The following is a 14,124-nucleotide window of genomic DNA, read 5'->3' as shown; positions in this document are numbered from 1 at the left end:
CAATCATTGGACCAATTCTATGCTGATTATTATATGAATTAAGAAGCACGCAGGGGTCATGTAGGGCATGGCTCATTTGTTTTCAACAGGTTATCAAACTTTTAGTTTGTGATTTTACTTCATTTGCCCTTCAGGCTCATTATCTCACTAATGGTTGCCAAACCACCTTCTGCTTTGCCACTTGGATAATCCCATTTGGGGTTGTGATCCCTGTTTGGAGAACCACTGCCTTAATGTCTGCACAGAATACTATTTTTAAGGGATCTTTGATGAAAAAGAAACCATAAACGTTTACCTTTTTGGTTTACCAAACCAGACAGAAAACACATTTAGCACTCTAAGTATTTCTTGAGCCATCAAGCACACAGTAGAGGGGCCTCTTGTCTTCAAAAAGTCTTAAAGACTACAATAAATGTCCAGCGTGTTTGCGTAAGAAATCACCCACACTTCAGTTTCCTTTTAGTTTCAAGCAGCTTCATAACAATTATTCTATTGCATCATTTGTCTCTTTTTAGTGTATGGACTGTGATTTTTCTGGCTGTCAGTGAATAGTTCCTTTATCTTAATCAAATAGTGGTTTCAGAGGCAAAAGTATTTGGGGCCATGTTACCCAGGCAAGCCTTAGCACATATTTGCTGTTCTGACCCGACATTCTGTCAGTGCCTCTCTGAAGTAAGATTATTTAAAATGAATATAGTTCTATAACCAAGATACATTACTTTCATACTTTAAAGCTTTCTGTGGCTTCCTGTGTCCATCCATGCATGCTTTATTTTGGATGATAACTGTTCCTTTTTATGCTCTGTGAAAAGTAACAAAGTTACTACTGAAACTTCTAGACCAAGATTTTATGATTGCAACCTTTACGAGCTTCTGAATTTGCACTCCCATATTAGGAAATGCTGCTTATATTTTCTTTTTATGTGTGTTGACTATTTTTTGTAATTCAGTCATAAGACATTATTATTTAAAAGCAAGAATAGCAGTAAATAGACAAAATAGTATTTTTTAAAAACTTTACTGTCATATTTAGGTATAAACCCCTTAACTACCTAGGATATGTTTAAAGATAATAATGCATGTGTTTGTGAGATCAAGGCCCAAGTTCAGTATTATTCCACCGCTCAGAACACAGATCAACAAATAGCTGCCACATGCAACCAAGGTTCCCTCCCAAGTCTTGTAGTTTGAATGACATAAACCAATGCTTTCAAGATGAATATATTTCCGGCTCTGCATGGATGCAATGTCTTGACATTACCTTTTGTATACTTTAGTTTTTTAGCAATTCTTAAGACGCCTTTTATGTAAAACATGGTTTATTTAAGAGTAACTTGGCTTGTTTTTATAGCTTTTCCTCCTAATATTCAGAATTGGCTGTTCTGCATTACACCCTACTAGACTAACTACTATTAAAAAAAAATTCTTATTCTGATAAATAATAATACCATACCAGTCATTGCTATTTTCAAGGTAAAGTACTCATTAAGTCAAAACAGTTGGAATTTTACTAACCTTGTCATCAACATATGCCAGTTATATCTTCCATAAAACCTGAATTTTTCTCCCTATTTTTAATTCACCTTGCTTATCAGCTATTTCCTTCAAGTCATCTGAAAAACCCTCAAAAGCTAACTCCACAAGTTCAGACTCTGGAATTTACTGAATACTCTTTTCCCATCTGTGTTTTGAATATGCAAACCATTTCTAACATTGCAGAATTGTTTTAGAAAAGAACTGTCTTTAAAAATATTTTCATAAGTGAAATTTAAATCAACAATATTTTCAGGATGTAAACTAGAGCTGTTACGAAGTGGATCCAATCTTTGTATCAATATCAGTAATTTGGCATTCCATGCATGATGTTTATGAGAGAAATAACTATTTGTGTACAAGCCGTGAACATGTACTCATTTTGAGCAAATGGAAGGTACTAAGCAGGTCATTTAGAAAGCATATTAAAGCCTTTTCCTTTAGTTTTCCTGACTAGCTTCTTGGACTATCAAATATCCACAGAAGTACTTGATATCTTGTCCTGGTTTCAGCTGGGATAGAGTTAATTTTCTTCTTAGTAGCTGGTACAGTGCTGTGTTTTGGATTTAGTGTGAGAATAATGTTGATAACATGCTGATGTTTTAGTTGTTGTTAAAGTAAAAAGCGCTAAGTAGCGCTTATCCTAAGTCAAGGATTTTTCAGTTCCCCATGCTCTGCCAGCAAGCAGGTGTGCAAGAAGCTGGGAGGGAGCATAGCCGGGGCAGCTGACCCAAGCTAGCCAAAGGGATATTCCATACCATGGAACGTCATGCCCAGTATATAAACTGGGGTGAGTTGGCTGGGAGGCGCAGATCGCTGCTCGGGCATCGGTCGGCAGGTGGTGAGCAATCGCACTGTGCATCACTTGTCTTTTCTGGGGTTTTATTTCTCTTTTTTTTTTAATATTCCTTTTCATTACAATTATTATTATATTTTATTATTATTAGTTAGTATTATATTTTATTTTACTTCAGTTATTAAACCATTCTTATCTCAACATACAAGTTTTACTTTCTGTTTTTCCCCGATCCTCCTCCCCATCCTACTGGGAGGGGGGAGGGGGGAGAGGCTGCGTGGTGCTTAGTTGCTGGCTGGGGTTAAACCATGACATATCTTTTTCTAAATACCAAATAAACACTGCATTTAAGAAATTAAAATGAAGACTTTTTCTTAGGCCTTCATATCTCCTTCAATACTGTCAAAAATGTAGTCCTAGGTTTCAAAAGCATTTCACTTTAATTTCCAAAACATAAAAAACAATTATATATCTCAGAAAATACTGATTTCAACAAATTTACTTTTCTAATGCAGAATCTTAAAAAGTGCCCCCATATTCTTTTGTATCAACATATCATCACACCCACTTAATCATATAACCCTTCTAAACATATAATAATTTCACCTCAGTATTACCATGGTCATGCGTCTCAATAAATTCTTCGTCCCTTACATTTTATCCCTGTTTTTGAATTAGTAAAAGTGTATATATCAACCGTGCATGTCTGGTAGTGATGATATAACCTGTCAGCTAGAGGTAAGCTCCGTGAAGTAATCTGTCATCACTTTTCCTGAAATAAACTATAGCTTTCAGGGACTTCTGGAAAGCAGATACTGACAGAAGTTATTGCAACAACAGGCTGAGCATCCTGCATTACAGCAGCAGGTGCTTTTTGTGTTTCTACTACCTCTGGACCCCCCCATCATGCCAGTATGAAATTCATTTTTCCATCCTCAAGCATGGAATTCACCTATGGATTCACCTGTTAGCTAATGGGTTGTACTAAAAGTAAAATACCTTGGTGACTCTCAAATCATGCATTGGAATTTAAAAAAAAAAGAAACTGTTTTAAAGATGTCTTTTCATGTAACAAATTGCTTTTGTTCACAGTGCCCCCCTCTCACTCTCCCCCAGACCAGCAATAAAGTTTGGGTTATGTCATTTCTCGATTCATATGTCAAGTCTTTCCATAGGTCCTCACCTAGAAACAGTTATGTTCTTTGTAGATCTGCAGCCAAAAGAAAACTTGATACATATATCACATATATACACATGATCTGTATAACCTATTTGTTAGCCATCTATCAAAACACTGACAAGCAGGAACTCAGGACTATATCCTCGTCTTTGTGAGCAGGACATGTTTTAAGACCATTTTAAAACAAGATAGCTAGAAGTAGTTTACTTACTTTGCAAAGTGTTTTACTCTATATAGTACTTTTTCCATGCTAATAAATGACAACTCTGCCTGCAGTGATCTTACATAATCATTCTAGCTTTTTATTTTCAAAAAATGGAGGCAACTTTCTGCTGCAATTCTCTTACCACCAAGGAGCAAGAATTTCCATTCAGATCTCATATGGTTATACATGCCTGTTATTGATAAAATGTTTTGGTGCTATGGTCACAAAAATCCACTGAAGATTATTAAAGTTTTTCCTTTTTTCCAGTCAGCTTTACTAACTGTTGTTATCCACATATGTATATTTGATCCATTTGCATATAAAATCATAAATACACCCAATGAAGTTTAAAAGGAAAAAACTGTAGTTAGACTAAAGTAATATTTGCAATGTTACTTTTTACCATGATAAGGTGCAAGGTGCCTCTTAGAGCTACATTTCAACAGTTATTCAAATTATTTTTACCAAAGGAAGCCAGAATTCACCCTGGAAAAAATGGGGTTTGATAGTACTAGAAAGAAGATTGAAAATAGTTGTATGCCCTTGCATGTTGTACGAACAAGAGACAAACTAATGTCATATAATAGCATTATTCATATTCTGTTGGCATCTGAAGTCTGTAAAAGCATAAACTGATAGGTATTGATACTCATAGCTCTTAATAAAGCCATAGAATTTGGAGGGAAAATCAAGTATTTGGTATACCAGTGAAAGATATATAACTATAGTCATGTTTAATCAATTATATAGTAACCCAAACACCTAACTCAACCTTAAAAAATCAGTTGAGATTATTAGTATTCTTCTTTATTAAAATTTCCATTGAATATCTAACTTACTTCCTCCTTCACTGTTGACTAAGTTAAGAAGATGCAAAGACTAGATCTGCACTGGAGGCAAGGCAGCCCACTTCTCTGGTTGGCAGAACATGTTTCCCAGGCAAAATGGTTTATTTTAAATAGCTTTTGTGAGTACAAAGGATGCTGGAGTGCTAACCTTTTTTGCCTCCAGCTGAGGCAATTTGCTGCTATTGCAGACATGGACACTGTTTGTTTCAACACCTATATGCCATGCCCTTTGTGTCACCTGAATACCAAACACTGTTTTGATGAGGAATGTAAAATTCTGCAGAACCACTGATCAAATGTACTTTTACTATTTTTTACTTCTTTAATGCTGCAAAAAGCAAGTTTCAAAGTAGAAAAGCAAAAAGAAAAAGGGCCCTGACATTTTCACGTCCTTCTAAAAAATGTTTGTCATTTATTCCTCTCTAATCAAAATGCTTACATTTTTGCCTATAACTACAGGCTTTTCTGAATTTTGAACAAGAACAGGCAAGAATCTTCCCAAAAAATCTTTTTCATGTCATTTATTTCCCTTTGATTCTGTTTTAAATGAAGATTCTATCATTAATCATATAAATCACAAAAGAAGATAATTTGCACGTAGAAAAAGAAATACTTACCTTATATTGGATAAGAAGACCATAAACCAAAATATTTTTCTTTTTAAATTCCCTTGCAAATTTCTTCATCCTAGTTAGTTCCTCCATCCCAATGCTGAAAGAAATATTTTCTGAAATATCCAAGTGCACCTGCAAAGGAACAAATAAGAAAAAAACAAAACAAAAAAATTTCCACTTTTTCCACAGTGTGTTATGTTAGACTGCCAGTTTTTAGTATCTCATTTTTATGTGTTAAGCACACCTAAAAATACAGGCTAACAAACATTTTTCTCAGGAAGCTTCTATTACTATCGAATTCCACTACTTATATATTTAGTGACATGAAAATTGTTTCTTTTCAAAGCACAGTGAAACCAGTACCCCAGAACACATCAGAACACAATGTTCTAACTGCATATTAAAAATATTTAATTAAATCAGAAAACAAACAACATTCTTTTCTAAGCTCTAATCTAACTTTCACAGGTTTTGGTTTTTTTTTTTACTATCAGGATACTAGAGAAATACAGGTGTTTTTTCTTAAGCATCTTAAAGGTTTTCAAACTGGAACTGCATTTGTTAAAGACTTATTTTGAATTTACTGCCTTTTCAGTATAGCATATTAGTTGCCTAAATTGGATTAATTTCAAGATAACACTTCAAGTTTAAAAAGCAGAAACTACTTCAAAAGAAGGTAGGGATATGACTATCCTGAGCTTTTGGGCAGGGAAAGGCTGGTCTCATATCCAGCAGGGATGGTGCACAAACATGGTGGGTCTTACAGGACCTGAACTGGTATCTCCAGGGAGGTATCAACTAGCTCAACCCTTTCCCAAGGCTTATGTGCTCCACAGTTTAATCAGTTTACTTTACAAAGTTTTTATTAACTGTAGAAATCAAAATTAAGGATGATGATTTGTACATATAAAGTTTCAGCATCTATTAATAGCAGAAATACCTTCCCCTTTAAAAGAAAGAAAAAATATTTTTCTGGCTGACTGATTTCACCAATATAAAGCTTATCTGTAAGTACTACAGAGAGGTAGGAGTATAGAGGTAGCCCCAGAGATCTGTGCTTGGGAAAATTATTTCAAGTTCCCTTTGTATCTTATGTTCCATTTATCCTGACAGATAATAGGTTTTTACTCATTTTCCCTTGCAACACTTTTTAAAAAGCTGTTTACTGTCTAAGTGCATATTCAGCAGGAGCAAACCTATTGTCTTCTACTACACAGGCAGAAATTAATTGTCAAACGCTCATTATTTTGTTATTTTTTACCCAAAACAAGGATAAGTACTGCTGATTTACACCTATTTACAAGAAATTTTAGCACCTATTATTTTGACAGAACATGACCTAACACCTATTTACCATTGTCCTGTTCCACAGCTTTAAAAAGACATTTTTCTCAAAGTTACTTTTGTACTGAAATGCAAATAATGGCACCTACAGAGCTGAAGTACTAGCATTCCTTTCTTTTTGACCCTAAGGAATAACAACAAAATAAAAATCACATCCATTCATAGCATCTACAAACATGAACATGTATTACTCAGAAAAGTAATGTCAGTTTAAGAATATGATTCTTCTGATTATAGTAGAGTTGGGGAGGATACCGGTTTGATGTAGACAAATAATTGCATGAAGTTTACCTCTGTGCTTCCTATTTCTCCTGTAACATTCATCTTCCCTTTTCTGTTATGTCCAGATATAGTAGTCCAATTGCTGCTTCAGCTTACAGATGCCACAAAAAACTCCAGTCAGGCACCAGGATAAAGGATGGACTTTGAAATCTGTGGCAATTTATAGGCGGGAATATGGACAGAAGTCATCATGTCCCGTGCAAGCTCATCCTTTTACTGGGATAATTCTCCCCAGGCTGGTTAAACAGACAATCTGACACAGTAATAACACTTGTCATTTTTACAACTAAAGAAGCTGAATATCGGAAGGAAAAATAAAACTGATTCTCTTAATTATCAGACTGTTATGAAAAAGTTACACGTGTCCTGAAATCAAAGAATAGACAAGAACTTTCCAATTACACAAAAGTCTACATTAGACTGTTCCTGATTATGAGGTTAGAATGGAAGCAGCTGCTCTCCTCATTTATCCTTTCAATTCTTCACTACCAGGAACAGTTCTACTTTTGAGAGTAGAAAAGAATAATGTTTCCCATACAGCTAGTACCTAAAATCTATGCATTTAAATGTCATCATATTGCTTAAAATTCTGAGTCACGTTAATATTTCTCAGGCAAATGTGCCCTTTTACATCAAAAGAAAGTGTCTTACAGGTCTTTTCACTAACAATGCATTCAGGTTTTATGTTAAATGAAGCATATAGCGAAGAGTAAAGCTGAGGAGAATCCCACTCATAAGCCTTACTGAAGAGGACACCCAACTTTGAATTTAATTAAAGACTGCTGAAGGAAGTTTCTATCCCCTAGCCATACCATCTGTAATGAGTTTTAGGGATCAGAAGTTTAAAGGACTTAAATAGTTCCCAGTGATTAATATGAGACAATGATTTGTTTAGCTAATTCTTTAGTCATTTAAAACATACTTTCCAGTTCTCCTATTTTTTCCTTCCTGTATTTCTAAAAGATAGTGTGGTAACTCCATAAAATTTGAAAGTGTAGCATAAAATGCCCTTTTGTAGTTATGGTACTTCATTTTTTAAAGACACTTTTAACAAATATAAGTGTATCTGTGTTTTAAGTGTTAGCATCTGCTTCCACCTAGTTATGAGACTTTTCTCCCACTGTCTAGTTTTGGGAAATTTCAAGTAGTTGTCAGGAACAACTGATGGATCTGGAGTACAGTAAAGGGATTAAATGTATCATTTTCTCCTGAGGCTATTTTAAAAGGTGTCCACCTAAATAATTTGTGCATGCTGCAGGCTGCTCAAGCAAGTACACTCTCATTAAAAATGGTGCTGGATTCTACATTGACTTCAAGATCTAGTATCTTAGGGGCAAAGCCTGAGTTTTATGGTGAGCTTGTGTAAGCATTATTTGCATTCATACCTATTTCTCAGAAAACATTAAGTCCAGAATTTTTATAGCTACAATTATTAAAGCAAAGCTCTCACATTCCATGTGTCACACTAAAAAAGCACTTAATTCAAAGTCCACAGTAGAGATTAGCTATGAATCGGGCACAAAATAAGCATGCTTTTAACATGTAGTATTACTTAGTTGATTAACTATTCCAACTTTATCTGCACACCCCCAAAATTTAACACAGACAGAAATTTTTTTTATGTTCTTGATAAAGTACTACTGAAAACATTCTCAGTCCAGAAAAGAGCATTCTACACATCCAGTAGCCTTGTAAATGGGCAACAGAATTGGAGGCGTGTCATTGCTCTTATTACCAAAGGCAGAAATAATTTATCTTTGAAAATTCAGTAAAATTAAAGCTCTACCCTGAACTTCCTCAGAAATAGGGTCAAGAAAAAAAGACAGTCTAGAAATAAAGTGCTAAATATTGATGTTCATGGAATCACAGTAGCTCACTCCAAGACAACAGCATAAAACAGGTAAGGATGTAACTTTTTTCATTAGTAAAAGTAATTGATCTTCATATCTCATTTGTTATATCAGTAATGAAATTTCATCACTTACATTTCAGATTAAGCCTAAAATTGAGAAGTAAATGCTCAGTTTTACCTCCAGATCACTAGACTATGCACTTCAGAAACTATTCAGGCCCCATGCAAAATAACTATTTTCAAGAGTTTTATATATGGAATTATATTTTAAAATCACAATATATTATCTTGTGTTATTGCTGTAGAATATAATAAACGTAGTCCAGAGGCACACTCCTTGTGACATATGGCATTAATGACACTCAATCCACCCAATAATTCTCATCCCTACCTATTAAGCCAGAAAACATAATGACAGAATTAATTGGATCTTGTAACACTGCACGGAGACTTTCAAATCTACTCATATTTTCTCCTTTTTAACAGTCTGAGTAAAATAAAAGTCATGTACACCTTCAGCTGTCGTCCACATGAACTGTTAAATTATTCTGGCAGCAATATTCAAATAATGAGAATTTCAGCCAAAAATACACTTTAAAACTTTTGCCACATGCCAGAATAGATTTTTCAGTCTTACAATATCTGAATAAGTAAAGTATGGATTAAAGTTATTTTGCAAAGTACTTCAAAGTTAATTTTTAATACTGGGATCAGAAAAGCAACAATAATTTTAAAACTTTGAGTAAACCACACAGCATAGAAAAAAAGCCACTTAATTCTGTTTCAACTGAGCATTCAAGCAGAGTACATCATTGGCAGCATCCCCAACAGAGATGGAGCACAACAGCAAAGCAGGAGTTAACAGTTCAATAAGACTAGCCACAATGAGTCTTTCACAGAAATAGATAACTAATAAATTGCCATTTGCTAGTGTTGGTTTATTTCCTGACAGCATGCAGTACATTTGCTGAAGTGCAAATGATGCTCTTTACAGTCCAATTTACAGTTCAAATTTACAATTTTATTCAGAGCTAGCAGCAGTTTAAACCTAGTCTAACATTTAAAAATATTTCATTACATGCTTTCTACAGTAACTTACAGGAGTTACCTACCAAAATAAGGACAACTCGATATAAGAGAGGAATATTTGATTTTTCCAACATATCCACTAGTTGCTGGGTTTCTTGAATGGCATACTTTTTATCCTAAATGAAAATGAATGTTTAGAATTACTGAAAACGTCAAACAATTATTTCATAAAAATGGAACTCAAACACCTGTTATTTACCAAAAAAAGATACATCACTTTTTTGGTTTTGGGGGGTTTTCTTTGATTGGTTGATTGGTTCTAATATATTTGTAATGCTTTTGTCTGGTAAAGTTGTAGCTGTTTGAAAAACATTGAGATTAATAATATTACCCTTAAGAAATACATATATAACAAGCTTAAGGGTCTTGACTGGTCTCAGATATGGTTCATCTAAAACCTTCCTGTTCCCATACAGGGACTCAAATACACATTGCATGACATGCATGTGTCCAAAATGGGAAACATTAATTTAGACCATGGTAGCAATGCACAGTTAGATTACTACACATATGACATACCTCTTCTTGAGACAATTCATTTCAATACAATATCTATGACAGGAAATTTTAAACTACTTTCAGTTGCATCCCTCTTGTTCAAGAATTCATGGCTGGTTTAACAACATACTGATGGAAGTGCAGAACCAAGAGAGAAAGAACGGACCAGTATCTCAAAGGTCTAGTTTGGTGCTCATCAGAAACACCAAACATTGGAATGGATACACCAAGAGGACAGAAATAAAAAACAACTTATTATTCAAATATGTAATTATTATTTACCATTACTAATAAGTTTAAGTTCAAAACTACAAGCATGCATCCTTACTACTTACATTTATGCAAACAAAATTGTAGCACTGTCCTGAAAAGATATTTTGTAGATGGCTATCATTTTTACTTAGAGATATTGATATAGCTTCAACCTGATAAGAAAAAAAAAAAAATTACTATGTCACAAATTTGACTTCAGCCGTAACTATCTGCTAAAGCTTCCACCATTACGGCAGAGTTTGTTCATTCAAAGGATTTAAAACTGGCAGTTACTATTTCCACGACAAGAATTAAAAATTGCTCAAATTTTTAGGTGACTCAACAGTGAAGCATGGAGTCCAACACCCTGCAGTTTTTTCTGCAAGTTTTTGCTGAAGCATACTGCTAGGGGGAGCCATTCCAGAAACAGCCCTGAAAGTATCAGACACTAGTGCTTCTTGCCTGGGTTAGGATGTTCAGCTGTTCCCAGCGATGGAAACACTGTTGATAGGATTAAGACGATCTAATGATTTTAGACCTCTAATCCTGAGAAAGTCTCTATAATATTCAAATACATATATATTTTGTCTTCATGCAACTAAAAATAAAATAAATTAAGAAGTACGTATGAAAGACCAGGTGCACAGGTATTCTAGGATTCTGCATATGACAAGACTCATTTAGAATTTCTCCTGAAAAGAATTTCCTCAATGAATACTTTAAAATACTGTCTTAATCACAGACATACTTATTTTGCAACCTTTAACTGTAACACCAGCTAAGAAATGATCTTATCCTAATTAAAATAAAAAGTAGATTCTACTACATTATCAGCTTCAGGATTGCCTTAAGTAAAACAGCAAACCAGGTAGCAGAAGGGGAATTTGTTCCCTAAGAGAAGATAACACTATGAAGTCAATGAAAAAAACCTTGAAAATAAGGCAAAAAAAATCTTCGTGTTGCTTCTACTAAACCAGCAAACCTCACTGTTCCACTGCTCAAATGAGCTTTATTTCTGCCCAGAAGACATATTATATATAGCAGCAAACAATAGAAGCAATACACTGCTGTGTTCCCTCGAAATGTCACCTAATCCACAATCCAACAGAAGTACCAAATACAACATTTAAAAAGGCTTTGTGCTGTTATCTAAAGCTGTATTTGTTTATTTTTGTAATAGTTGGGGAGCTAACTTGTTTGCAAAGGAAGGTGGTTTGAAACTCAAAAGTTGATATTTATGCATCAGAGATTTTAGTAACATCTAAATGTTGAAAATTTGAGAACACTGCACCAAATAGTTGACATTTAGTATTTTAAAGAGATTTCAAAAAAACAAAAAAAAAATCACAGAAGGCAAGAGTTACTTAAAACACTTTAAAAATGCAATACTTCAGGGCTCTCCTTGCTTGAACTTCTGGAGAAGTAAAATCAGAAATCCCCAGTACCTTTACAACCTTGCACATACTTAGATGAACAGGAGCATACTACATGCCAGAGTCTTTTCAGAAGGTAAATGGAACATGACTCAAGGGAGAAGGCCTACTTTTTTTTTTTCCTTGAGATATTACAATACACGATGCTTCAGTATTCCTGAACATTTAAAAATTAATTTAGTGTATCAGAGTTTTGATTTAACTTGAACAATTTGATAAAGCAGTACACTAAGCCTTTGTTTTACAGCCATATTATCCAGCAAAAATTAAATCAGATTTCTCTCTTGGAAAAGTAAACACAGCTGCCTAACTAGAAGCTTCAATGCACATCAATTAACTAAAATTAATTCTTATTCTATTTGGCATGTTAGTATCCTATGTAAAAGTATTTTTTAAATTAAAACTAATATTAATTAAAGTTATCAGCTACATGAGAGAGCAAAAACTACCTAAAAATACCACCTCAGTAAAAAGTGTTTGTCACATAATGTTTCAGTGTTCAAATAGAAAAAAGTATATGGATTTGTTTAATCACTTCTGGTCATTGTAGCAACTGATATTCAGCTAGCGTAAGGAAATGGAGATGGTAAGTTTTTATGAACATGAAGACAGGAATACTAAATAAGTTTTCTTTAATGTTTTTCTAGTTATCAGATGCCCTGTGCTGAAGTTTCAACTTTATTCAACATCCACTTTCATAAAATCAAAAAATAATACCAGGACATTGGGGATCTGTAACAGTTAAATTATATCAGAATTTAAAATCACAATTCATACCAATCCAGCAGAAGGACAACGCAATGATCAAGAAATTAGTGAATTTCTACTAGTGAAACACTGATTCATTTCCTAATTGAAAACAACCAAATATTTTTATATACTGCTTGTGGATATTTATCCAGTCACAAAAATAACACACAACTTCATCCAGTTGATTACATTTCATGTGACAGGAGCACCTTGTCACTGAATAAGCAGGAGTACCTAATTTCCAGTCACAGAAGAAAACACCTTCAGCCCCCATTTAGGTTTGCTTGCTTCAAAAGAAAGGGCTAAATAACAAACTTTAGGAAAGACTCAACTTATGTCTTTCACAGTAAGATATCTTCTGCAAAACATTCATTTATTAGTTATACAGTTTACAGTAACACTGATTCAAATACTTACTCTTGAAGTACTTTGCAAGCAATAACTGTTGCCTTAATTTTGTTTGTTTGTTTGTTTTTAGAAAAGCTTTTATTTTCATTTTCTTTATCTCATCAGTTCAATTTTCAGGTCTTTTTTCCCCTGTTATTGGCATTATCATGTTATTGGGGTCTCTCTCAGAAATCCCTCTAACAAAATTTCTTTTGAATTCTTCTTTAAGGATACATCTAGAAGTTAACAAATATCTTACAAGTAAATATGGCTGCTACTAAGAACCAGAATGTCAAAACTATCTAAAATGTTAAAATATTGACCACTGTTAGTTTAAATTTCAGATAATATGTACTCTACTGAATGATTCCCAATTAGTGTCTTATTTAGATCAATTACCCTCCAATTAGCCCTTTGAAAAGGCCCAGCTTTCAGTGCAGTACTTTTCACTTGCTTAAAATAATTATCACGTTGTACAGAGTCAAATCTCTCTCTCACAAGTTTACTGTGCTTCACTTGAGAAATCATAGGCCAGTGGATATATTCTTTCTAAGGTGCTTCAAATTTAGAAGTTCTGTATATTGGTAAGGTTAAAAATTAACTCTTAGAGATTTTACTGTTTAAAAACAAGACATTCAATACATAAATATTAGTTTTTACAGATTTTCAATCCAAGGGTTCATAAAATGAATGACTAAGGATGTTTCAAGGAACAATACAAGACAGGGATCTTAATGGAGTTCTTTGGCAGGTGTCACTTTGCAGGAAAGTTTTGAAAGTGTTGAAGAGAAATTTAACAATCAATTTCATTATGAGGAAAGAAAACATGGATCAAAAAAGAGAAGAACAGTGCTAGAAATCACCAACTAAATAAACTGATTTAATAGCGCCATCAGAAAAATTCAGTCCCATATCAGTAGGAATCCCTTCATTTTATGCCTTCTTTACCTTGTTTGTGGTCATTTTACATGTGTTTTATTCTAATGCACCGTAGGTTCAGATGCCTGACCAACCCATCAATTAACTGGTTTTGCAATGAAAATTTGGAAACATGTTGTAAA

The 14,124-nt window shown here is 34.0% G+C and overlaps 1 protein-coding gene across 1 annotated transcript in view; it reads right to left on the bottom strand.

Moving 5' to 3' along the window:
* Positions 1-14,124, bottom strand: part of CRPPA (CDP-L-ribitol pyrophosphorylase A) — a 126,163-nt gene that overhangs the window by 46,233 nt on the left and 65,806 nt on the right. Inside the window, exons 7-9 of the mRNA XM_050890925.1 lie at positions 10,577-10,666; positions 9,767-9,859; positions 5,180-5,308 (exon numbers count right to left, since the gene is read on the bottom strand). Coding sequence (XP_050746882.1) covers positions 5,180-5,308; positions 9,767-9,859; positions 10,577-10,666 — 312 coding nt within the window. The remainder of the gene's footprint in view (positions 1-5,179; positions 5,309-9,766; positions 9,860-10,576; positions 10,667-14,124) is intronic.

Source organism: Gymnogyps californianus, chromosome 2 (assembly GCF_018139145.2).
Source record: "Gymnogyps californianus isolate 813 chromosome 2, ASM1813914v2, whole genome shotgun sequence".
Lineage (NCBI taxonomy): Eukaryota > Metazoa > Chordata > Aves > Accipitriformes > Cathartidae > Gymnogyps > Gymnogyps californianus.
This window is presented reverse-complemented; position numbering and strand designations above follow the sequence as displayed.